Below are 27,928 nucleotides of genomic sequence, written 5' to 3'. Positions count from 1 at the left end.
TGTTACTGTGAACTTCCTGTGTGACCTTCAGCAGCCATGTCACACACTTACAGCTCCACGGCTTATTAAAAATCTATCTGAGAGTGAACGAGAAGCTCGGAATTTTATATGTCCTTGTTACAGCTGTGAAAAGACCTCAGGATAGTAAGACTTTCTGCTGACTCACTGTCTGCCTTACTCTTTTGTTCTTCTCCTTCTAGCACTGTTATTACAATCTCACTTGTTCTGTGCAATATGTTTTTATGCTTCAAATACGGAATTGAAATGTTCATCCTTCTACAGTACCTCTCAAAGCAAAATTTTGTGAACTGATTGTAGACTGAGGTGAGAAGTGAGGGTTCTTAAGGGAACCAGCGATGAAAGAAATAAATTAATCAATTGGAGTTTTGAACATAATTTAAAATGTCTCCTGTTGATACAGCAACATGTTCAAACAGGTTCTTTATTTCAGTTTTCTTCTGTGAATTTGGTCAGAGCTGATGTGCATTCAAATAGCAGCAAAGAAGATTTTGAAAAGATAAAGCTTGTTTTTGTCTTTGTCAACCTGCCGCAGTTTACAGAAATGCATGTTGTATAACATTAAATCTGCTTCTACAATAGCAAGAGGGGGTCAGTACAAGAGGATGATGGGTAATGGAACCCAAGGCAAGAGAATATAAGCCTCAGAATAGCATACTACCATAGTCATGTTATTCGTTTTTTGCAGTATACAGTAGCTTTATATACTGTATGTATCTCTGACACACCTTGATTTATTATTATTTTTTAAAAAGTCATTATTTTTCAAGACATTACATTTTTTTTATAAGGACCTATTATGCCCTTTTACAAAGTTTTGATTTAGTTTTTGGGCTCTATTAGAATAGTTTTTCATGCTTGAATGTTTCTTTGTAGTCTGTCAGTAACGCTCTGTTTAGTTCCTCTATGAAGCCCCTCCTTCCGAAAAGCGCAGTGTTCTCTGATTGGTCGGCTGGATCAGTGTGTTGTGATTGGTCAACTGCTTTGAACGTGTTTGGGAAATGTCACGCCCCTAACCACGAGTTTCAACACACTACTAATTAACTTAGGCCCCTTTATTTTACATATGCATATGCCCTGGGCGGGAATTATTTAAATGAGGAATATTGTGACATGTTTGTTCCTGGAAGAAAACTCAAAATGGAGGCATTTCAAGGAGTTCAGAAACAGTGCGCACTGATATACAGAATAACTGTTTGTGTTTTGTAACTATGCAGACCTTTTTCATGCTCAAACAGAAACATTACACTAAAGAAAGTTGAAAATGATAGTGCTTCTTTAAGACATGTTAACTTGAAACTGGATTAAAAATGCAAAATACTTTTTTGAGATGATTAAACAGCATTTGTAGCATTGGCACTGTGCGTCCTTTGAAAGTAATGCTGGAAACATGCACAAATAATGAGGTCATGCAAGTACTACTGTTTGAAATGTTTATTGTTACATAATCTGTTTCACATGCTATTTTTAAAAAAACAGTAGGCAGCATTCAGTGTGCTGTCCAGTTCGAAGTATGCTAATATTTCATTCTGAAACAGCTTAGACTAGCATTACTTCTGTTTCAAAGAATGCACAGAGTAGGAAAATTGGAAGATTATGAAAAATATAGCGTGTGATAATGGAAAAAAACAAATGTGTAAAGAATAATTTAAAAAAGAGAGCAGTTAATTTCACTGAAAAGACTGGAGGATCAAAGGAAAAGTGAAAATAAGACCAAGTGAAATGCCACCAACAGCTACTAAAGAAAATAATAAGAGAAAGTTACTTTTAAAAGTAACTTTCCCTGACACTGATGTACTTGCATGAACTAGATGAATAGGTGTGTTTTTATTTATTTATATATGGCTCATAGTTTTGGATTTCCTGTATCTGGCTCTAGTTTAAGAAACCTGCCCAGACAGCCAGCCAGACCACTGCATGCTAACAAACTGGCAGTGCTGCAGTGCATTATGGGACAGGCCTGACCTCATGCAGAGAGCTCAAGGAAATCAGCAGTTTCCCCGGAACAGTGCAGATAGAAGTCAAAGGTCATGATGGAATAAATAGACATTGCAGGATGGAGATGGAGTGAGGAAGGAAGGATGAGACTGCTGTAAACCAATGAGCTAGAATCCTTATACTGAAACTAATTTTATTTTCTTTACACTTTAGTTAGTGAAAAGGAGTTGTGTTTTATAAAAGATTTTATGTATGGTTATGTATTACTAGTCAAGTCCTCAAGTGTATCTTCAGCTATTTTTTGAGAGTAATGACCATTTCAGTAAATCATGTGAAAGCTGGAATCTCTTTCCACCATAGAAAGACAATGTTTATAAGCATCAAATCATTAGCATAAATCAATATACAAATGGGTGAAAGCACAACTAAATGATACACTCAAGGCTGTTTTTGTGTGCACATATTTAACAATGTGAAGGACACGAGTAAAATTATTTTTTTTTATTATTTAAATTAGAGCAGGATTAGCAAAACACAGTGTAAGCAATATAAGTGAGTTTCTAAAAAGAGAATGTCTGGAAAAGAATAATATCTCTATTCTGAATGATACAAATTTTTGATTTGTTTATTTATTTGGTTGTTTTTATTTAGTTAGCTGTTTATTAATTTACTTAGTTTTTTATTTTAGTTGTTTTCCTTTAGTTAGTTATTTACTTAGTCTGTTAGTTGTAGTTTATTAGTTAGTCGGTTAGTTGTTTTTATTTAGTTAGTTGTTTTATTTAGTTAGGTCATTGATGTTTTATTTAGTTGTTTATTTATTGTTTTAGTTATTCAGTTAGTTGTTTTAGATAGTCAGTTAATTTTTTTAGTTAGTTGTTTATTCATTTTGTGGTTTATTAAGCTTGTTAATCCATTAGTTGTTTTAGTTAGATGTTTATTTAGTCAGTTGTTTTATTTAGTTTGTCAGTCATTTTAGTTAGTCAGTTAGTTGTTTTTATTTAGTTAGTTCAGTTAGTGTTTATTTACTTGTTTTAGTTATTCATTTGTTTTTTTTATTTATTTAATTGTATAATTAGTTAGTCCATTAGTTGTTGTATTCAGTTTATTTATTTAGCTGTTTGTTTAGTTATTCCATTAGTTGTTTTTATTTAATTGGTTGTTTATTTGTTTAATTAGTTATATGTATATTTTAGTTGCATATTTAGTTTGCTAGCTAGTTATTTATATTGGTTGTTTGGTTGGTTAAGCAGAATTATTTCCTCAGTTGTTGAAGTGCAGGGCTTCACATTAACTTTTTTCCTCACCAGTCACTGTGGATTGTGGTTTTCCAAAGTTACTAGCCACTCAGCATTTTCACTGGCCACAATTTTAACATCGATTCAATGCAGAAAAACTGCCATATAGATATTTTTAATATTATCTCATAATTTGGCAGCAGGTATATTAAGATGCTGTCACTTTAAAGGTACTATAAGTAGATCTTGAACTATGCTGTTGGACATGCTCATACTCCAATCCTAACCATCCAGCTCCAAGTCGGTCTTGATCCCCAGCACGTGACGATCAATGACGCTAAGCACTGTATTCTCTTGCGGTCGTCAGTGTGCAGTAGTTTAACTGCAGAACTCTCACTATCTGGCTACTGTTACACATGCAATGCGAGTGGATGTCTGTTTATTACAGCTGATGCACGCAGTTGATAAACAAACGACAAGGAAGCACAGAAAATGAATGCACAGTACACAAAAGTAAATACAAAGCGTTCGTTGTTAGTCGCAAACAGCACAGCAGCTCCAGACCATCAAAACCCAGTGTACTCACATGAGCGTGATCAAATCAGCCTCCGCGTCTGTTTTCAGGCCTTCCCGCTTATAGTTCTCTCCAGCGCTGGAAAGCTTTTCTAATATAAATGCGTGTCCTAAAGCGTTTTGTCCAGATGTAAACCTTCATTCCAGTGATATTCTTTTGAGTTCTTTTGTATTGTGTCCCGTTTCTCGTTCTACAGTTTTTTTATATATTTTTTTTATTTTCAAATCTCCCTCTTGTTAGTTCTCTCTCCACGACCATCATACGCCCCCTAATGCTGATTGGTTACACGTTTGTTGTTGGTATCGGCCTAACTAACTTCTAAACAGTGGATTTGAAATACTACTGAGTCCCTCTTTAAGACATGGTGCACTGATCCATTATACTGTTACACATGTTTTTGTTCACTTAACTGACTGTCTACGTGAATAATGGAATAATGCGCACTTTGGGTGTAAGCACAAAATCTGCGGAAATTATGCTCAATACACGTAATCACATGCTGAAATTCAAGCCCTGTAACACCAACAATATTCATTCGGAGCAAATGAAACAAGTGAGTGAGGGGAGGCGGGTTTGTGTGTCAACTCAGAAATGAGAAATGAGAGAGAGAGAAAGAACAGCTGGTGTCGTGTATCTATTCTGCGATATGTATTGAAAAATCTATATTTTTGACAACAACAGATGCCTTTTTAAAAGACTACAATAAAAAAAAAAGTATATATTATATATAAAATTCAACCTGCCAAAGTGGCTAGAAGGAGTGACTGCTTAACACACCGCTGCTGAAATCATGCGCATTTGGTGGGTCGGCGGGTGTTTATGTCAAGCCCTGGTGAAGTGTATAACTGTGGACAATACTAGATATCCTTGATCTCATGTGAAGTCGGACTGTAGTGCGGATCCTCTGATGTCAAGTTTAGAGAGGGTGGACAGAAGAATCTGGTGATGTCAAAGGCAACGGGCAGGTTATTGAGTTGAGGATGGATGATTTAGAGTTGTTGTCAGATGGTGCATGCTCAGGAATCATAATGAACCATCTGTGTCCAGCAGCTTCAGCTGATGTGTGTTCTGACGTGTCTCTATTGCCACTGTCTGTGATGAATGCTTTTTATTGAACATCACAGGATTGCGTCAGCTCACACACATGGTCTGTGTCAAGGGAAATACTGCAAGTGTTGTAAGTGTAACTGATTTCCATTTGAAACCCATTGGCTATTGCAGCAGCCCCAGGGCACATCGGCATCACACACACACACACACAAACACACACACACACGCTGCGCATGGCTCACCTAACCGAAGGGGTTCATTCATACACAAACAACATCACATGAGATGCTTTGCATATGAAAATAAGGAGTAAATGTTTGCGTCCTTTGTAGATTAATAAGCTCATTTGCAGGAAATGGAAATTTGATTATATTCTCATCAATTAATGTTGTCAGCTTGTCTTTTTGACTAATAGAGTTGCTCTGACAAGGATGTGGCCTGCAGCCTCTCTCTCTCTCTCTCTCTCTCTCTCTCTCTCACACACACACACATCTGTACAGAGAAATGTAGACATTAGGTGTGTGTGAGTTCATTCTCTTCCTCAGGTCTCACATGAACAGATGGAGTTCATTGATTATTCATAGCTGCCGATGGTTGCGTCTGTCACATTAAGGGAGAGAAAGAGACATGCATATGTGTGTGTGTTTAGATGGAGAGCAATCCCTTGGTGAAGTGATGAGATTTTAGATGAAAAACACTATCAATAAGAGAAGAACACATGGGGAATATACAGACACACAGTTAGAAGATTGAGAGATAAAATGTAATTCAATCAAATATACAATTAAACTACTAGTATGGAAGGTTCAAATAATTTTAAAAGCACTAATTAAACACATATCGATTAAAAATTAAAAAATTCATTTTCTATTTGAATATATTTTGAAATGTAATTAATTCCTTTGATCAACCAGAATTTTCAGCCTCACTCCTCCAGTCTTCAGTGTCACATGATCCTTCAGAAATCATTTGCTGCTAAGGAAACATTTATTATTTTTACCAATGTTGAAAAAAGTTGTGCTGCTTAATATTTTTGAGCAGACTGTTATACACAGAAATCTTTTTGTAACATTATAAAACATTGTCATTGACATTTTTGATCAGTTTAATGTATTCTTGCTAAATAAAAGTATTAATTTCCCTTAATACTTTAGCCTTACTGACCACAAATTTTGAACGGTATTGCACACTTCATTATTTATTTATTTAAAACAAGATACAAAAGATCCACTTTTTAAAAATTGAACTTGGCATGTCGTCAACAAATTTTGCACCAATGGCGCGAAAAAAGGTTTATAAACTAAAGCAGCATTTTCCCAGTCTCTGACTTTGGTCACGACTGTCATACAGTAAATTGCACTAGTTAACTTAAACGTGAATGTAAATGGTTAATGTCCGGTGTTGACAGGTGTGTGTGTATGTGTTCAGTGTCGTCTCAGGTCATGGCTTTTATCCAGATGTGGCATAAACATCAGCTCATTTCAGCAGCTCTCATCTGCTCTCTGATTGAAGCCAGAAATCCCGCTCAACAGGTGCATGAGGAGACTCAATCTGGAGGCCGCTTGAATAATGAGGAGAGCAGGTGTTACTCAGGCAACAGTCTGGCAAAAATCATAATGCTGAGATTAATCTGCTTGACATCACACTTGGAAATCTGGCAACCTGTAGGGTGGGGTGGTGGGGATCGCTGAATTGCATATGAGAAGCATGTACAGTGTGGACAATTTTTCAAAGGTGGATGTTTTGAGCATTCAGAGAACATTAAGAAATAACATTTTCATAACTTGACCTGTCACACACCTTGCTAAATCGCACATGCAATTTACTATTTCGTTCCCTCCATTTGCTAAATCGTCCACACGCTTTACTAATTTGTTCCCTCCATTTGCTAAATCGCATGCATGATTTACTAATTTGTTCCCTCCATTTGCTAAATCGCAGACACGATTTACTAATTCGCTCCTATCGCACGCACAATTTACTATTTCGTTCCCTCCATTTGTTAAATCACGTGCATGATTTACTAATTTGTTCCCATCACGTGCACAATTTACTATTTCATTCCCTCCATTTGCTGAATTGAGTGCAAGATTTTTCTATTTCGTTCCCTCCATTTGCTAAATTGTGCACACAATTTACTAATTCATTCCCATCATGTGCACAATTTACTATTTCGTTCCCTCCATTTGCTAAATCACGCGCACGATTTACTATTTCGTTCCCTCCATTTGCTAAATCACACGCACGATTTACTATTTCGTTCCCTCCATTTGCTGAATCCTGCACAAGATTTACTATTTTGTTTCCTCCATTTGCTAAATAGTGTGCACGATTTACTATTTTGTTCCCTCCATTTGCTGAATCCTGCGCAAGATTTACTATTTCGTTCCCTCCATTTGTTGAATCCTGCACAAGATTTACTATTTCGTTCCCTCCATTTGCTGAATCCTGCGCAAGATTTACTATTTCGTTCCCTCCATTTGTTGAATCCTGCGCAAGATTTACTATTTCGTTCCCTCCATTTGTTGAGTCCTGCACAAGATTTACTATTTCGTTCCCTCCATTTGTTGAATCCTGCGCAAGATTTACTATTGTGTTCTCTCCATTTGCTAAATTGTGTGAACGATTTACTATTCCGTTCCCTCCATTTGCTAAATCGCATGCAAGATTTACTAATTCATTCCCTCCATTTGCTAAATTGCGCGCACAATTTACTGTTTTGTTCCCTCCATTTGCTAAATCGTGCACACAATTTACTAATTCGTTCTCTCCATTTGCTAAATTGCGCGCACAATTTATTGTTTTGTTCCCCCCATTTGCTAAATCACACGCACGATTTACTATTTCGTTCCCTCCATTTGCTGAATCCTGCGCAAGATTTACTATTTTGTTCCCTCCATTTGCTAAATCATGCGCAAAATTTACTATTTCGTTCCCTCCATTTTCTGAATCCTGCGCAAATTTACTATTTCGTTCCCTCCATTTGTTGAATCCTGCGCAATATTTACTATTTCGTTCCCTCCATTTGTTGAATCCTGCGCAAGATTTACTATTTTGTTCTCTCCATTTGCTAAATTGTGCGCACAATTTACTATTCCGTTTTCTCCATTTGCTAAATCGCATGCAAGATTTACTAATTAATTCCCTCCATTTGCTAAATTGCGCGCACAATTTACAATTTTTTCTCTCCATTTGCTATATAACGTGCGTACGATTTACTATTTCGTTCCCTCCATTTGCTAAATTGCGCGCACAATTTACTATTTCGTTCCCTCAATTTGCTAAATCGCAAGCACGATTTACTAATTCGTTCCCTCCATTTGCTAAATTGCGTGCACCATTTACTAATTCGTTCCCATCGCACGCACGATTTACTATTTCGTTCCCTCTATTTGCTGAATCCTGCGCAAGATTTACTATTTTGTTCCCTCCATTTGCTAAATCATGCGCACAATTTACTATTTCGTTCCCTCCATTTGCTGAATCCTGCGCAAATTTACTATTTCGTTCCCTCCATTTGTTGAATCCTGCGCAATATTTACTATTTCGTTCCCTCCATTTGTTGAGTCCTGCGCAAGATTTACTATTTTGTTCTCTCCATTTGCTAAATTGTGCGCACAATTTACTATTCCGTTCCCTCCATTTGCTAAATCGCATGCAAGATTTACTAATTAATTCCCTCCATTTGCTAAATTGCGCGCACAATTTACAATTTTTTCTCTCCATTTGCAATATAACGTGCGTACGATTTACTATTTCGTTCCCTCCATTTGCTAAATCGCGCGCACAATTTACTATTTCATTCCCTCAATTTGCTAAATCGCACGCACGATTTACTAATTCGTTCCCTCCATTTGCTAAATTGCGTGCACCATTTACTAATTCGTTCCCATCGCACGCACGATTTACTATTTCGTTCCCTCTATTTGCTAAATCGCGTGCACGATTTACTAATTCGTTCTCTCCATTTGCTAAATCGTGCGCACAATTTACTGTTTTGTTCCCTCCATTTGCTAAATCGCACACACAATTTACTAATTCGTTCTCTCCATTTGCTAAATCGCGCGCACAATTTACTGTTTTGTTCCCTCCATTTGCTAAATCGCGTGCACAATTTACTATTTCGTTCCATCCATCTGCTAAATCGCGCGCACAATTTACTGTTTTGTTCCCTCCATTTGCTAAATCGCGCGCACAATTTACTATTTCATTCCCTCCATTTCCCTAATCGCACGCACGATTTACTATTTTGTTCCCTCCATTTGCTAAATTGCGTGCACCATTTACTACGTTCTCATCGCATGCACGATTTACTAATTCGTTCCCTCCATTTGCTAAATTGCGCACACCATTTACTAATTCGTTCCCATCGCAAGCACGATTTACTATTTCGTTCCCTCCATTTGCTGAATTGTGTGCATGATTTACTAATTCACTCCCTTTATTTATAAATCGTGCACACGATTTACTATTTCGTTCCCTCCATTTGCTGAATTGTGTGCACGATTTACTAATTCAATCCCTCTATTTATAAATCGTGTGCACGATTTAGCCTACTATTTTTTTCGTATAATTTTTCGTATAATTACGCTGTAACACCGACACTTTAAAATATGGCATTCTGTTAAAGTCACCATGAAATCATGGTGTTTTTTGGCGCTTAGTATGAAAATGATAGCCTTACTGCTATCTATAAGTTAGTGTGCTCCAAAACAATGACAAAAAGCGTATTTAGAAGATATAAGCATTCAAACCTCACTGTCTCTCAATTCTGCCAATACAGATCAACGATTTTGATGACATCACACTGCACTTAAACTTCTCATCAGATTTTCTGTCCAATCAAATGTTCTCTAGAATCTAAAGCGTCCTGCCCCCTACATTATAAATAGACCCTGAAGCTGTGGCTGAAATCAGTCACTTGTTGACACATTTACTAGTTTCTACATAGTGAATGGCACATACTGCACTATATGGGGGATAGGGAATGATTCAGACATATGTAAATATGCTTTCTATTGAGACAAAGTCTGGTTTCACGTTAGTGTCACAGAATGCTTTATTGTAAAGCGATATGGAAGAGATTAGGAGGAGAAATTGTTAGAGATTAGAAGGAAACTGAGGTTTTACCGAGCTCAATGGCTCTGGCTGAGCTGCTATATAAACAAAACGCTATTGGCTATTTTAAAATATAGTCTTCCTGTTTTAATGGAAATTATGTCAACACACTGAACAATGTTGCGCGTTCCAAGGCACTTCAGTGGGTCTTTAAAGTTCATGGATGAGAACTAGTTAAACTATGGCCAGAAAGACCTTAAACACAATCTGGATCTGTGCCGCAGTCCGCTAATTGACGACTGCTGAGTTTAGCACACAGAGCACTCTCACGTATTGACGCACTGTATAAAAATGATTGACGGGGAGGATTTGGCCCGCGGGCCACAAGTGAGACATCCGTGGTCTAACAGGCTGGCGGGGAGAGAAAACGGTGAAAGAAAGAGTGATTGATGAAGAGGTGGGAGATGACAGATGTGAAGAGAAGAGCTGAGGTGGAGAGCAGAATTTTTTGCCCTGTTTAGGATGTAGATTGATTCAGTCCAAATGACGGCACATTGTTTCACTCAGAGAGAGTCTGTTATTTCGCTCTGCATTTTGTTCAATCTCTCTCTCTCCGTTTCTCCCAGACCGAGCAGCTCAGAATAGAAACAATCATTTATTCATCGATTGAAACATCAAATGAGAGAGAACGGGAAGGGGGAGAGGATGACAGGACAGACAGCTCGCAGGAGGAGAGAGAGAGAGAGAGAGAGAGAGAGAGAGAGAGAGGAAGGATGAGAGAAGGGGGAAGGGAGGAATTAGCAGTTTATACATTTATCGTTACACTTTACCGAAAGAAAGACTGTAAAAACCCACAAGAGAGAGAGAGAGAAAAAAGCTATCTAAATGGAGAAGGAAAGAGAAAAAGAAAAGAAGAGAGATACAGAAAGAAGCGCTTGACTTTTCCAGGCTGTTTCCAGAGAGATAGAGGGATGATAGTTTCTATTTCTGAATGTCTAATGCTTTTTGCCCAAATCCCATCATATTTTCATCAGGACACAAGGGGTCATTGCCTCAGGTCTCTTATATTCATGTGATGCTGTATCTGCACACTGCATTACTGCCCATTTCAATTCCATTATTAACTTAAAAGGTGAAACTGTTCCTCTAGATTTAAAAAATAAAATCTACATAAAACTGCATTTGCTATTCATTTGACTTCAGTGATGTGAAGTATTTCCTACTTAAGCAGTAACAAATGTTGGACAGGACTTGATTTTATCCATTAACAATTATTTGTATGTTAAAAAAGTGGGTGTTTGACATGAAAACAAACAGAAAATAGCTATAAATCTCAAATTGCAACAAATAGCTATTGATATTTTACATAATGATCGGTGTTGGCATAACATTAGCATCTTAATTTAGGATGGAATAGTGATTTTGTTGTTGAAAAACAAGTTTAAGTCGATGCTGATTCACTGTCTTTTCCAAAATCATTACTGTTTCTATAGAATTAGTATCTGCTTCTACCATTCCACTCCACAAAAACATCAATAATATTATACTGCATACAGTAAACATTCAAAACCATGTTCACTCCTGCCTTTTTAACCTTTTTGAAACTAGCCTAGCCAGTTTAGCATTTTCTAATTTTTTGCTTCCTGTCCTAGTGGGTGGTAGTAATGTGATTTGTGTAGGCTACCATTTACATTTTGGTTTGGAAAGTGTCTGCAAAGTATATAATTTTAATATAATTGGGGCTCTCAACAGGAAAAAACAAAAACTAGCAATGCTCAGCAATGTTTTAGTTGAGCTACTGTAGTCATTGCTAGATTATGCCCCATGTGGGCTCAAACCTTAATATGTTGTGAAAATGTAGTTTTAATGTTGGTTTTGGTATCCTACAAAGCTAAGGAAAGTTAGGGATAAAATGAAAATTTCTGTCATTAATTACTCACCCTCATGTTGTTTCAAACTTTCATTCATTTTCAGAACACAAATGAAGATCTTTTTGATGAAATCCGAGAGCTTTCTGTCCCTCCATTGACAGTCTATACAACTCTACCACTTTCAAGTCCCAGAAAGACATCATTAAAGTAATCCATGTGAGTCCAGTGGTTTAACCTCAATCTTATCAAGCGATGCAAGTTGTTTGCACAAAAAAACATAATTTGTCACTTTATTAACAAAATATTAATCTCAGACAGTCTCAGTACCATGTATCTTTCAAAATGAAATGTTAAATTAAAATATAAAATGGTAATGGTGAAAGAAAATGAGTAACCAAAGTTAAATATGAGGCATCATAAAAATTTGCCATTTCCAATTATGTCAAGGTTATATGATTTAAAGCTATTTGACTTCTGTAAATAGTATAAGGGTCAATGACGTGACATATCATTTGTTTGTCCAAAGGCCTTAATAATAAAGAATAATAATAAAAAAAAAAAAATCCCAAAAAGATAGACATCCAAAGTATGTGAGGCAGTACAACTACAGTAGATCTCTTTTATTGAATCCAAAAGGTTTTAATTATATTTTGGTACATATAAATGTATTTGAAAGATTTTGAAGTGTCAAAAGGTAATTTGGTTTAACCGTCCAAAGGCAAATACAGCTATTTGATTTGTGATTAAAATATCTTCAAATGTAATAAATTAATATATTTTTTATTCTGACATGATTTTAAAACATCATATATCAACATAGTCCAAAATGATATTATCTCTCTTCATGTTTTCACTTGCTCATACGCATGTCCCAAAACATCAGGGGTCTCATTTATAAAGCGTGCGTACGCACAAAACGGGGCTGGAAGCGTGCGTACGCCAGTTCCCGCGCAAAGGTTGTGATCTATAAAAACAAACTTGACGGGAGAATGTGCGCACCTTTAAGCAAACTTTGAGCCGTGCGTACGCACATTCTGGAGACAAAGTGATATGAATTGAGATAGTAGATGTGCTACTTTCGATCACTTTTCCAGTGACACGCTGTTTTATGACAGCGAGGAGCGCTGGGAGCACAATAATTCCTCTTTAAACTAAACTGCAGATGTTATGACAAAATATTTTATCGAGAATGACGATCAGTGATGCACAATTAACTTAGATATTATGGAAGACACTGCTGGATTCGGTGGTCGAACGGTCCGTTGTCCAGTTTGAATAGGTCAAAAGATAATATCTTACTGTACAGCCACAGCTGCATGTCATCTTTAAACAATTACCATTTGAAGGATATATTTTGAGGAAAACGGTAAGATTTGCATGTTTTCTTTTTAAAATACTTTGTCAGTGACGCGCCGAGTCAGACAATTGTATTTACATTGCAATAAATAAGTAGTCCGATCTGTTTGCACTAAAAATAGCCTATAATCTTCCTAAAAGATATGTTCACCTCATTAGCAAAACTGCATAAATTTGATTTGAATTGTTTAAAACTATTAAAATACTATCTGGCCAGTGGAAATGAATGAATCAACTCTATTCTAAAAACTTTATCTGAAGTATTTTATACAATTTTGTTTTTATGGATATTTTGATATATTTATTCTAAAACAAAAAGAGGATATTGGATGATCTTTATCAATATAATGTGTGGCTAAAATGGCATTTATAGTCCATATCTAATATTTTCCAATGTCTTGTACCTTTGACGGTGTTAACCATGGTGTCAAGTGGTTGGGAACGTGTATGGAAATGATATGCAGATGAGGTTATGCATAGTAAAACTAGGCGTCGTAAGCTCCATTTATGGTTATTTCGGGGAGGAGACAGGGTGGAGATGCACGTACGCACAATCTTCCGCTGACTGGGATTTATAAAGGGATTTGTGCGGCGGTTCTGGCGTACGCATGGTTTTATAAATCTGATTTGTTTTATGCGTACGCAGAATCTAGCTTTTACGCGTACGTACACTTTTAGTAGGGATCCTACGCACAGTTTTATAAATGAGACCCCTGGTCATTCGGTACAACCGCTATAAAACATGGAAAATGTTGTAATATTTTAAAAACTTGTACTAAATATAAAATGTTTGATTGTCCTTTTACTGGGTAGCTAGATATCAGCCTGTGGCATTGTTTGAAAATCATCATTCGGTATAACTAAAGGTGTAATTCGGTAAAACTGAAACTTTGGTTAAACCGAATGACTTTTTTGGTGACAAATTTTGTCCATCTTGTAAAAAAAAAAGCAGTGTTAATTGATTATAAAAAACACATCTCATTGTTAACACTTAATAAAACTTAATTAATTATATGTCAATTATGTTTTGTTTTTTTTACACTTTTAAAAACCTTATTCGTCAATGACCCATGAACAACTGTCATATTGTCAGCACTGTAGTTTAGACGTGGTTGCTAGGATGTTTTACTGTGATGTAACTGTAATTGCAACAAAATTTTTTGTGCCTGCTGGGCTTCGACTGTGGTTTGTACTGTATGATAACAGTAATAATCATAACAAATTTTGTCAGACATGGGCTTAAAATAGGAAATAGAAAGCTATAAACTTTGAATCTGGATCTGGATCATGGTAAGAGTGTTTTAGCAGTTTAATCCAGAAATGTGTTCATGAACTTTAATTGACCCTGTCCTCTGCATGTATATTAGCAATACGTGAAGCTTATCAAAAAATATTATATTGCTGATGAAGCTGGTTAGTCAAGATGGTTTTAGCTAGCTAAACAGCTTGATGAACGCAAACCAGCATCCCATAGCTAGTGTTTGTTCCTAATTTCTTTCAACATAAAACTCTGATCCCATGATGAAACAAACTCAGAGATCAATACAGAATGACATCAGGATATAAATCCTCTTTTATTGATAAGAATCATCGTATTGTGGGTACAACACACATCCAGCTAAGCGCATAAAGAAAACTGGAATTAGGTTCAACTAATTCTTTATAAGACCTTGTTCAAATGTTTACATTACATAATAGACTGCTCAATGACGTCATAGTTTCATATTCATATTTTAGATGTCTTCTAAAGTGACATCTTACATTCTGATATCGATCTTTTTTGAGTTTTTGTGACAGAAATGTGGCTTTCTAACACCTTTAAACTAAAACAAAGACACTGAAGCATCACCCAAGCAGACGGTACTATATTACAAAAAACATCAAACTGTAAATCTACAAAAATCAAGAATGGGTGTTAAGAAACAAGCCACTCGAAACAAACCAGATAGAAACAAGCATATTTTTTTTTTTAATTCCCAGGTTTCTAAAGATTATAACCAACCCCAACCCATCATACAGGTAAACATTCCTTTAAGCACATCTGGGCATGTAGAAACTGCTCATGCAAAACTAAAGAAATCATTTTACAAGAATTCACCAGCACAGAGACTAATTTGGAGTAAGATTGTACCTGAACCATCTGCTAGTAAAAACTGCACATCTGTTACATGGAGTTGGTGAATCATAGCAACCATGATGCAGATTTAGCTGACATCCATTTACAAGCACAACAAAGTGTGTATCGGTAGCCTGAATGGTGATGTTCTCACCAGAGGAGGTTTAAAGTCAACATGAAATGATGTTCGCAACCCATTTTACTGATGTGATGTCTTTCTGTGATTTAACAGGATATTCAGTGGGGGAAAAAAATGCAGGACGAGATTTGATTTTTATCCCAAAAAAAATGGACAATTGGGGGGAGGGGTGAAAAATAAGAGCTCTTGGTGATGTCATCCGAAAAGGAAGGTTGTTTTAGAGATTTTTTTTGATAAAAGGTACAACAATTGTGCTTATTTCAGTGACTTTAAAAAGTTTTTTCACTAACCACGCATAAACGTCATTTTCTCAAAAAAAAGAAATTTTTACATACATGCTATTATTGTAGCAGAGTTTGTGCTGAATACAGACTTTAGCCATTAAAATGTTATAAGTAACTGAAATAAGCACAAATGTCAAGGCATGTCAGAATACCTCCAGGGCGCAAAATCCCCCTCAGACTCCAGAGGGTTAAGAAAACGTGATAAGACAGTAAAGAGGGTGAATTTTGAGTTCATGTTGACTTTAATAGCACGCTTTGGTCTGTTCTCAGGTGCTACATACATGTAGGTCTTTATAAAATACCATGATATGGTCCACTTGATCGCAGAGAAGTTCAAGTAAAATCTCACGAGAGTCCTTTGAACGACAACAGAGCTTTCAACAGTCAGCGCCATCAGCCAATCATGTTTTTTTCTGAATTATCTAAAGAAATGAGCTCTGCAAAGCACACAAGTTGGACTTATGATATTGCACAGACTGGTAGCTGACCGAGTTAGTTTGCCGAGTGAAGCACCATCGGTTTTCCTGCACACACTCTGTTTATGAGGAAAGGGTTGAGTAGTCCACATGGGCTACTATTCCATTGATAATCCCAATGTTCTCCATATTTCAGTGTGCAGAAAAGCATGGACAAATGTCTTTTTAGTGCTACTGGAAAACCTCTGACCAGTGTCCTAGAAAGAAAAGTTTTTTTTGTGTGTGTAAAAAAAGAAAGGCGTGGCTTTATTTATTTAATTTTTTTTTTGGCATCTGTTCATGATTTTGTTTTTTATTTTCCATTCACATGTCTATTGTTCTTTAAATGGTTCAGTTTTCATTCAGCATAGCATTTTTTAACTGCAAAAAAATATATTCTTACTTGGTTTTTTTGTCTTGTTTTGTGTTCAAATATCTAAACATTCTTATGTCAAGATACTTTTACTCCAGATGCAAAATGACACAAAAGAAGAAGTCTTGTTTTCTTTACTCAGTATTCTTCTTTTTCTTCTTCTGTATGAATGACATTCATCTTTGTTCAAAAGTAACCATGTTGCTTACTCAACGAGTTCGAAATTGGTTCATAGACTGTATCTCAGGCAAACTTTGAGCAATCGAAACGAAAATTGGCACGCTTCATTGGATCCTTGATCTGAGGGTCCATGCCAAATTTGGGAACAGCGCCCCCTACAGATCTAAAAAAAGGCTATTTTTGCTCATAACTTTTGAAGAGTTTGTCAGAAAATCATGGCGTATATGGATTCCTTGTGTCATGCTGAATATTTAATTTTGAATTCATGTTTTAATTCATGTTGCATTCATTTTGCATCTCCAGTAAATATATTTAGATTTAAGAGTTTTTAGATATTTATACTGGCAAACGAGACAAAAATACTGAGGAAGAGCATCATTTTTTTTGTAGTGTTTTGTAACTTTTGAAGACCATTCCAAAGGATTGTCTTAGGTTCAGTTTTATGTTCCTTTCAGATTCTCCAAACTAAATCCTCCATGGTTACAGCTGCTCCGAGCGGATGACATGGAAAAGAGTAACGTTGTAGAGGACCTGATGTCCGTTATTCCAGGCGTATAGTGCGCGATCTCGTGGGTTATAGTCCAGCATGGATATATGCGAGTACTTATTCTGCAGAACGATATCGATGTACTCGTACGTTGAGGAGTTGGTGTGGTAGGCATAGTAGACTTTCGTCCCTCCCGAGTAGCCGTTGGTCACGTACAGCGTCCCGCAAATCATAAACGACTCCCCGGCACTGCGCCTCGGGTGATTGGTTGTCCAGCTCTGGATGATGTGCAGGGTCAGCGGGTGGAGCTTGCTGATGACGATGTTCCCCGCGTTCTGATTGGTGGCATACACAGCCCAGAGCCCGCCCTCGTCCACCATGAGGTCGATGTCGGAGTGTCCTCCCCAAGCATAATGGTAGGTGTTGCTGTAGCCTGCGTTGTCCAGACGTTGAGACTTACTAATGGTGGAGGTCTTGAAGTCAAACTTGATGATCATGTTACTCTGGAACTTGTTAAAATAGATGGAGCCGTTGTAAACCACCTGACCCGTCCCGGACCAAGGGTGCGGGAGCCGGTGAGACGTGAAGTTATCTGACGTCATGAAGTCCGCCAAAGACTTGTACTCACGTACAAAGCGGTTGTTATGGTAACCGTCCATGTACCACACCTGAACAGAAGTGAGAGAGTAAGTGATTAATACATATAAATGACTAACAATACAAGCAATTGAGTTAATGAGACACTTCCCTGATAGCACAAGTATGCTGACCAGATGTGCATTCATTTTCATTTGGAAGATGTCATTTTTAGTATTTGCTCATGTGGAATATGCAGCAGATGTTTTTTAGCTAGAATATACATGCATCTTTTTTTTTTTTTTTTTTTTTTTTTTTTTTAACAATGTTCCTCAGGGTTGTGAATCATTTTGAATTTAATTTGAAATAAAAATGAGTTCGTAAATTGAAATTCTGATTTGAATGTCTATCAAGAAGACACACTTTGAATATTTGCTTGACAAAGTCTTGTTTGAAAGTGTGATTAGATAGATAGATAGATAGATAGATAGATAGATAGATAGATAGATAGATAGATAGATAGATAGATAGATAGATAGATAGATAGATAGATAGATAGATAGATAGATAGATAGATAGATGATTCTTTGTTAATTAAACTGGTAGACTTTGAAGTTACAGTAGTTGTCTGATATATAGAGAATTCAAGTACAGAAGGTTAAACTACAGACTATTTAATCAAAGTGGGTCAAGTTGTTCTTTATTTTGTCTGTGCTTGCATTAGATTTTTTTTGTTCTGGCATGAATTTGCCAGCACAGCAGGACATGTTCAGCGAGGTCTTAATTAAATTCGAGACTGAAGGTGTCCATCCTTCCCCTGGCTGTGGCAGAACGCAGGCGGTGAAAATTGACAGCCAGGAAGTTGCTGTGTGCCAGGCATTACGAACCCTATGGGGATAATTCCAGATCATTCCGGATAAAAGCCGACTCTCCGTGGAGAATTCCCAGCATGACTGGGGCTTCTGTTTCTCGGTGAGCGAATGGAAAGGGAGCAGTCACGCTTATGGAATATTCTAGAGCCTCGTGGCCCAGCGGGATGTCTGTGTGCTCTCTATAGGAGGCACGATGCAGTAAACAACATCTACTGTATATATCAACTTACACACTCTATTCTGCATGTTGGAACATTCGGCACACCCTTTCTTTTGAAATCCAGCCACAGTTGTTCACTGTATGGCTGAAGCAATAACATTTGATTAGATCTTATTGTGGTTTAACAGCATTTTTCACAATATAAACTGTTCCAAAGCTTTACACCGAACATTGTGTTAATACTCGCGGTGAGCGACTCCTGGGCAGAAGTGGGGATTATAAACCCCTAAGATAGACTTAAGAGTTGGAGGAAGTGCAGAATCAAGCTGAGGATGTTCATCCTTTGGCTAACACCAAAATAACACAAAATAACACCATTAAACTTTATACTATCTGGTAGTTTTTCAGAAACTGCTCTACCAGCTCTGAACTAGAATCAGAGGTCTCTTTTCCGCTCCGAGCCCAACAGAACTTGCAAACAGATGATTTTTGGGGGGTCAGGTTCTGGTTAGTTTTTCATGTAAAATAAAGAATATTATTAGTTATTTCTTCTGTTCATCAATTTGGTCAGCTTTTCTGTATTTATATGTGCTATATAATACATTTTACTTACTTAAAGTCTATATATATACTAGAGAGAGATATGCACCGATCCAATGATTGATCAAATAGAGCTTGCTTTTATCGGCCGATACCGATTATCGGCCGGTTCATTGGTGCATCTCTAAAATATTTATTGTGTATATATACCAAATAACTTAATTTCATGCGAATAAATTGCTTCAGTGACTCAAATGTCCAACATTTAATTCTAATAAAAGCAAACATTTGGTTTTGTAAAACCAAACCAATATGTGATAATAGTGTATTTGTAGAGTAAATGTTAGTATAGCTGAACATGTGATGTCAGGACACTTTTTGTTGATTTGTAAAGCTTCTGGTAGCATTGCTATTTTATTTCTATACACATCAGCTTTTGAGAATCAAGTCACAGAATACCTTTGTGGTCAAAAGTTGGAGATATCAAATAGGAGTATGATCAGAATATGGAATGCAGCATTAAAGGTGCCCTAGAACTTTTTTTCACAAGATGTAATATAAGTCTAGGGTGTCCGTGGAATGTGTCTGTGAAGTTTCAGCTCAAAATACCCCATAGATTTTTTTAAATTAATTTTTTTAACTGCCTATTTTGGGGCATCATTAAATATGCGCCGATTTAGGCTGCAGCCCCTTTAAATCCTCGCGCCCCCTGCCCCTCCGAGCTTGCAACTGCCTTAAACAGCATAAACAAAGTTCACACAGCTAATATAACCCTCAAAATGGATCTTTACAAAGTGTTCGTCATGCATAGTGCATGCATGCATCGGATCATGTGAGTATAGTATTTATTTGGATGTTTACATTTGATTCTGAATGAGTTTGATGGTGCTCCGTGGCTAAAGCTAACATTACACACTGTTGGAGAGATTTATAAAGAATGAAGTTGTGTTTATGCATTATACAGACTGCAAGTGTTTAATGATGAAAATAGCGACGGCTCTTGTCTCCATGAATACAGTAAGAAACAATGGTAACTTTAACCACATTTAACAGTACATTAGCAACATGCTAACGAAACATTTATAAAGACAATTTACAAATATCACTAAAAATATCATGTTATTATGGATCATGTCATTTATTATTGCTCCATCTGCCATTTTTTGCCATTGTCCTTGCTTGCTTACCTAGTCTGATGATTCTGCTGTGCACATCTAGACATTAATACTGGCTTGTGTAATGCCTTGAATGGCTGGCATATGCAAATATTGGGGGCATACATATTAATGATCCCGACTGTTACGTCACAGTCGGTGTTATGTTGAGATTCGCCTGATCTTCGAAGGTCTTTTAAACAAATGAGATTTACATAAGGAGGAAACAATGGTGTTTGAGACTCACTGTATTTCATTGCCAAGGTAAATTCAATTTTAAATTCTATGACACCTTTAAAATTTGACCATACCAGTTGGTCACAAGGTGTTTGTTCAGGCTTTAACTAAATGCTCATGCAGACATTGAATACTGCTCCATCTCTGCTTGGTATCTCTGACAGAAACACACTGCTGTGCCAAAGCTTTTTATCTTTGAAGAGCCAAAAACTGCTCTGAGATATTGCTTATTGTTCACTCCCACACACACACACACACACACTCACACACACATACGTCTCTCTCCACGCTCTGTCTGTCTCACACATACAGCCTACGGTCTCATCAATCTTTGAGAACAAGAGCCTCCAACCCAAAAGTGTGAGAAAAACAGAACAAGAGGGAGGGGGAAAAGCACTAAAACTGGGTCTGTGGGTGTGAATGAAGGTTATATATTCTGTAGCTTGATTTATAATTGCTCTACTGCATTTATGGGTTTCGGAGGAACTAGCTTGTGCGAGACATCACTTTAATGGCATCTTGGGTTTGTTGGGGGGCGTTGCTTGTGTAGTTTTATATTAGACTATTTCTTATTCTTTTATATTTTCCAGTCTGCTGTACCATTATAATACATCGCAAAATGTCAGATGTTTTTTCTTCCACAACTGCCACTGTTAAAGCAATACATTATAAGACCTAAAGTACAATGTGAATACAGTCACAGCTAAAAGATGCCGCATGACACACAAGCTCTTTATATGAAATTGGTTGTCCAGCTTTGCTGTCCCGCATACATACATTATACTCGCTGTGATATCTACTACAGTATATAACAAATCTCAAATGACTGATTGCTTACAAAGCTCTATCTATAACTATACCAGCTCTAATCTGCTAAACTTTAAAACAATATGTATTTTCTGAAAAGCACTATATAGGAAAAAAACAGAAAAGCGTAGCGCTAGATCACAGTCCAAACAAATAGTTACACATACAGCTTCTGGTGGTGCGTAGATACAAAGATCAAAAACTCCAAGAACTCCAAGATCAAAAAAATGAAAGATCCGCACACGAGAATGAAGTCAAAAAAGCTCCAACAAATTTATTATCCAGAGGCACTTTTGTGGCCTCTGGATAATAAATTCGTTGGAGCTTTTTTGACTTCATTCTTGTGTGCGGATCTTTCATATTTTTTTGATCTGAAAAGCACTATACAAATACATTTGACATGACTATATTCATCATACAAGACAGCCTTCGAGAATAAAGTTGAGGACATTAAACTGTTTTTATTAAGCAAATTCCTTTAAGTACAATGCCTTCTGGTACCATATTGGTATCTGTTGATATTATTTTTTATTATTTAGATTTTTTACACTTTATATTAGAGATTTCTTTTAATCATGTGATATTGGATATTTAACTGTGTATGCTCGTTTCCCCTGTTTTTACATTTAGATTAATTTTGTTAATCTTTTAAAAACAATAATAATTTACTAGTGCTGTTATCCCAAACATAATTATGTCAAGCCCCACCCATTAGGTCCACAGAGGTGGAGTTGGACTTGGTCAAGCTCCATCTGTTACATCCAGAGAGGGAGCTGTATGTCATTTAGCTCTGCAGTGAGCACCAATTGAAACAAAATACATGCTTGTATAATTAAGGACCTGTAATGTTGAACTTCTCATCAAGAACTGGTACATCTGCTTGCTGAGATACTTCTTAAATGCACCAGTTAAAGCATATGCAGCTAGGGATGCCAACAGCTAATTGCCAATTTGTCATTAGCCCACACTTTAATCTAAAACTGTTTGCAGGAGTTTTATTACAGGAACAGTCTCTTGCAACTTGAGGTTATGAATCATAAAGCATACTATAACATTTGGCCCAGATCTTTAAGCACAACATGTAACCCGATAGCAAAACAGGTCAAAGGTTATAGCACACTTCCGAAATGCCACTCAGCTTCCCTTTTTCATACAAAGGTTTGCATGAGACCACACAACATCACCAAAAACCTTCTTTACACTCTGGGAAACGGTTAGGCTTAGAATGGGCTTATACACACAGGCCGTCATGAACGTCTCACACTCATTTCCTGCTGGCCTCATTCATCCACCACAGTCTGCTGCCTTAACCTCCACCCGTTATCAGAAGCCCCTCCGCGGCCTCCATTACGAGCCCCACTGGAGCACTTCACGTCCAGACGAGTGGAAAATTATTTGGCCTCGCTTATTTTCCCCTTGTGCCGTTGCGAGTATTCGTGACCTGGCTTTAACTTCACAGACGTCCGACTCCTAAATGAATGCTTGTTACGAACTGGTTGTGTTTTGATTGTTTCGTTCCAGTGCAAAAATCATTATAATGAAACAAAAATATAGTGATAAGCAACAGTATTTTACTAATTAATTATTTATTTCACTTTATACAACAGTGCTTTCTGGTTCTCAAATCTGATTGGCTGAGAGCCGTGCTATATTGTAGTGATTTCTTTGTTGTTTAGACGAGCTCCAGGCTGTCAGCGGGTGTTTAGTGCTCATGTACACGCTGAGAACAGGTTCATCTCAGCCAGTGCTTCGGGGAATTTGCCGCTGGCTCTTACGCTGTATTCACACGGGGCATCGACATCAGCGCTTGATGGAGGGTATGTCTGAAGCTTGGTGCTGACACGACCATCGTAGTAACAACAGCCAATCGCATTAATTTCCAGTGTTGCATAAACGCAATTGGCTAGCGACTGCTCTAGGGTATTTGCATAAGGCGATCTGATTGGCTGACACCTGCATTGGCACTTGAAAAGTTGAGAAATTTACAACTTCTGCTGCGAGCAACACGACGGAACCCACAATTCAATTCAGCAACACATGACATCACCCATTCAAAGTAAATGAGAAGCATTAACGCCAACACCCTGTGTGAATGCAGCGTTATAATCGTTAAACATGAGATTTAATTAATTTTGGGTACATAAAATGGGCAATCTTTGGTCTTATTAATCTATTACTTGCTCCTGATCAAATTGATTTGGGCAATGTTAAATTTAATAATTGAATATTAAGACTATATTTAACTTACATCCTACGTACAATTGTGTTTATTTCCTAATGTCATTTATAATGGCTATTGTTGTTAATTTGAATATTGTTGTTCAATAAATTTTATACGAGTAGCCGTGCAATATGGCTGTATATCAGCACACTGTAATTACCCACGGCCGAATCTCCGTGGCATGCTGATATACGAGACTATCCTCCTCCAAAAAATGACACTATAGGTAGTTTTTTCAAGCACCTTTTTACAACCTATATTTACGTTTTAAAGTCATGCGCCCTCTAGCTGCCATAAAAATAATGACAGTGTCGTGTTACGTCTGTCGTCATGAAATGACGTAGGACCGTCGTTACCGATCAAAATGCGTGTTTAAAATGTGTGGGCTTTTTACACCATTTGTCCTATTTCGCAAAACTTTTTTTTTTTTTTTTTATTAAAAAGACTACACCTAACCCAACCCTAAACCTAGCCTTAGTGATTTATAGTGCATATACACTTTATGAGCATCGAACCCATGATCGCATGATCACATGTTCGCATAATGTTAATGGTCTGCCAATTGAGCTACATGAAACAATGTATCAAAATGAAAGTGTCCTGTTGTCGATAGGGGTGAAACTTCAGTAAACGCTTCTATGGGTCGTATTTCTGGTAAGTGACATATTGTATGGGTGTATTGGTTGGAGGACATGTTGTGATATACAGCCATATCACATGGCAACTCGTGTGATATTGCTCATATATACAGTAAAAGGAAGTGCTTTGAATCCTGGGAATATTTATGAGTCTTAATGAAGCACTGAATTAAATATAATTGGTTCATTGAAGCTGAGTCTGAACTGATTCATCTACTGCACAGTGATCATGAGATATTTACTGATCCTGATGATGGACTAAATATTTAGATGAAGTATTTTCTGCAAATGCATAAGAAAGAATTTCCTTGTGCTGTTTAACTTCACGCTGTGCAAATGACAGTATAGGATGTGAGTTTTTCCTCAAGCGTGTATATTTGTGTATGACTGCACAGCCTTGAGGTTTGTTTTTCTGTTTTTTTTTCTTTATTGGTCTAAAGCAACATGGTTATAAAGCAGTTGCCGGCAGCTATGTGCTCATGGGTTTTTACTGTAGGCATAAATTAAGCAGCTATCCTCCACTATCTGCATGTTAATGAATCTCAGAAATGAATCCTGTTTGTCCTACACAAGGAAGTTACATTTATATTCATTACCAAATGAAATCAGTTCAAACAGTGTTCAACAGTGTTCAAAATTTCACTTAAGATAATATACATAAATATAAAATACATATGAAGACTTCAGATGCAAAAGCCTCTAAGTGCCGTCTGAAATTTTCTTCTAAAATGAGCATTTTTATCAAGCTCGTATGTTTAGGTTCAGTAATTTCACTTTAATGGCAATGAAAAGGACCTATTAATTGCCATTAAAGTGAAATTACTGAACATAAACATACAAGCTTCATAAAAATGCTCATTTTAGAAGAAAATTTCAGATGGCACTTAGAGCCTTTGCATCTGAAGTCTTCATATACATATACTATATTCAGCAAGGATGCATTAAATTGATCAAAATTGACAGTAAAGACATTTATAATGTTACAGAAGGTTTCTATATTCAGCAAAGATTCCTGAAAAAGAGTATCACTGTTTCTACAAAAATATTAAGCAGCACAACTGTTTTCAATTCTGATAATAACAAATGTTTCTTGAGCAGTAAATCAGCATATCTGAATGATTTCTGAAGGATCATGTGACACTGAAGACTGGAGTAATGGTGCTGAAAATTCAGCTTTGCATCACAGGAATAAATTACAATTTAAAATACATTCAAATAGAAAATAGTTGTTTTAAATTGTAATAATATGTAGCAATATTTCTGTTTTTACTGTATTTTTTGATCAAATAAATGCAGCCTTGGTGAGAAAAATCTAACTGACCATATATACACATATTTGTATAAATTCATATATGTATATGCATTTATACTCACCCTAGTGTCTCCCTCAGGAGCGAGGGGGTCCGTCATCCAGGATCCGAACCGAGACCCGGATGTTTTAATAGTGATTGCGTCACTAATGCCGGTCAGCTTACCACAAGCTGCAGGACACACACACAAATTGAATGAGTTTGGTGATTTAATGCTGTAATATTATGATGAGTCTGATTCAGTCATAATTACTGTGGTAATCTTATATCTTGGAATGAAGGTTTTGGTTAAATACTTTAATTGAGTCACACTGAGCTTCATTATGATCTTTCACAACGAAGAGCGAGAAAAAATTAGCTTGTGCTTTTCTACCTCTCTTTCACCTCACAGTTTTATTTCTTGAAGTCACCATGAAATGTGTATATATATATATATATATATGTATGTATGTATGTGTATGTACATATGTGTATGTATGTGTGTATATATATTATATATAATCTATATATATATATATATATATATATATATATATATATATATATATATATATATATATATATATATAATATATATCTGTGTGACAGAGAGAGAGAAAATATGATGTACAGATAAAACAAGATAAATGTCAAAAATTATGATGTTTGACATCCTATGATGTTGATAGTGAGTGTAATAACTGTGATGTATGTGTGTCAGTTTGTGTGTGTGTGTGTGTATTTTCCTGCTCAGTCTCCCCCATTCAACACACACACTTACACATGCTTGAGATTAACACACTGAGTAATCTGTTGTCTGAAGGGACAAACAGGCCTAAATTATTACGCTACTATCTTTAGACTAAAGCCCTGATTCTCTCAAACTGCAGACACACATCTGCAGAAAAATACACAATCTTCTTACACAATGAAATGGAACAATGTGCGTGATTATGGATTTATTTTTTGTCGTACAGAAAAAACATGCATTTCACATGTGGAAAGAGCACATGGGGGAGTGTTAAATTCATGTGTTTTGATAAATCTCATGTGATGGCATCAAAATGGCATTTGAGGATTTATATTTGAACTAGATTTTTACATTTCTGATGAAAATGTAAGTGGTGGTGACATGGCGTAAGTCTGATCACTTAAAGTAATAGTAATGCACCCCTCCTCGACCAAATACAAGTTCATTCGTGTCACGTGTCGGATGTAACTGTACATGGGAATTTGTAAAATTCCTTTAGTTTTCCTGTAAAGGTTTTATATTCATTAGAAGCGTTGCACATGGATGAAGCTCAATTGTGTGTGAAACAGAGAGATAAATCAGAGTTGTTTTAAAGCCATATTGATCGTACAGTGAAATTGGCCCAGATTTCTCCTCTAGAAACACGGCGTGAGGACAAGAGAAAGATGATACACACCAGAGAAAAGATGCCGATGTGTGTGGATGCTGGGAAGTGGAAGCTGTGATAGTGAATGCATAATTTCACTCTTTTATAGCTCAAGAGACTTTAACTTAGTTCTCAGTTGTGCTTCATTTAAGTATCAACTATGTTTCAGATGCTTCTGCTAAAATAAAAACAGACCCATTTGAGAATAGGAGACAAAAATATGTTTTAAGAATGTTTTGCTAATTTTAACATTAAGTTATGAAATGTTATTTCTAAATGTTCTATGAATGTTCCAAATGTCCCGTTTTTTTTAAATGCTTGGTTATACAAAAAATGTTAAGGGAACATTCCATTTTATCATTCTACAAAGATTATGTGGGAACGTTACTTTTGAATGTGTTCTGAACATTCTAAAACAAATAGTAACATTTAACGTCCAACTAAAACATTTCAAAACGAGTGTTGTAAAAATAATGTTTTTATGTAAACATTTTGAGAACATTGTTAAAGACCAGATCTCACTAACAAACAACTATTTTACAAGGTGGTGATTTTGTATGAATTTGTATGATGTGAATCATCGAAAACATGATTTTTAAACCGATTGTATCACCCCGTTTGCGGGGACTGTCATGGCGGTTGAGCGAATCTACCATATTTTTTATAAATACAACTGTTGTTATGCCACGAAATGTAGTTTAAAGTTTTTTAGGCAAGAATGTAGTTATTTCAACCTCAAATATGCAACTCCTATATAAACCTAGCATCTATTTTACTATTTGTTTTGACGCTTTCGCAGATGTGAGCTCCAGGCCGTCAGCGGGCGTTCAGCGCTCATGTACCCACAGAGAACAGCTTCACCTCGGTCAGTCATTTGGGTATTTGCCGCTGGCTCTTCATGCA

At 36.6% G+C, this 27,928-nt stretch overlaps 1 protein-coding gene and 1 long non-coding RNA gene across 3 annotated transcripts in view; one reads left to right on the top strand and one right to left on the bottom strand.

The window, feature by feature from the left end:
- The first annotated feature begins 24 nt into the window (after window positions 1-24).
- On the top strand, window positions 25-27,928 carry LOC137012822 (uncharacterized). Its single transcript, XR_010893616.1, has 3 exons — window positions 25-144; window positions 11,848-11,960; window positions 27,825-27,928. It is a non-coding gene; the product is annotated as an uncharacterized lncRNA (long non-coding RNA).
- olfm1b (olfactomedin 1b) overlaps window positions 14,664-27,928 on the bottom strand; it is a 33,825-nt gene continuing 20,560 nt past the window's right edge. For both annotated transcript variants that reach the window (XM_067376287.1, XM_067376286.1), the window contains exons 5-6: window positions 25,714-25,820; window positions 14,664-17,802 (exon numbers count right to left, since the gene is read on the bottom strand). In XM_067376287.1, coding sequence (XP_067232388.1) covers window positions 17,128-17,802; window positions 25,714-25,820 — 782 coding nt within the window. In that variant the 3' untranslated portion in view covers window positions 14,664-17,127. The remainder of the gene's footprint in view (window positions 17,803-25,713; window positions 25,821-27,928) is intronic.

This window comes from Chanodichthys erythropterus, chromosome 22 (assembly GCF_024489055.1).
Source record: "Chanodichthys erythropterus isolate Z2021 chromosome 22, ASM2448905v1, whole genome shotgun sequence".
NCBI classification, from domain to species: Eukaryota; Metazoa; Chordata; class Actinopteri; order Cypriniformes; family Xenocyprididae; genus Chanodichthys; species Chanodichthys erythropterus.
This window is presented reverse-complemented; position numbering and strand designations above follow the sequence as displayed.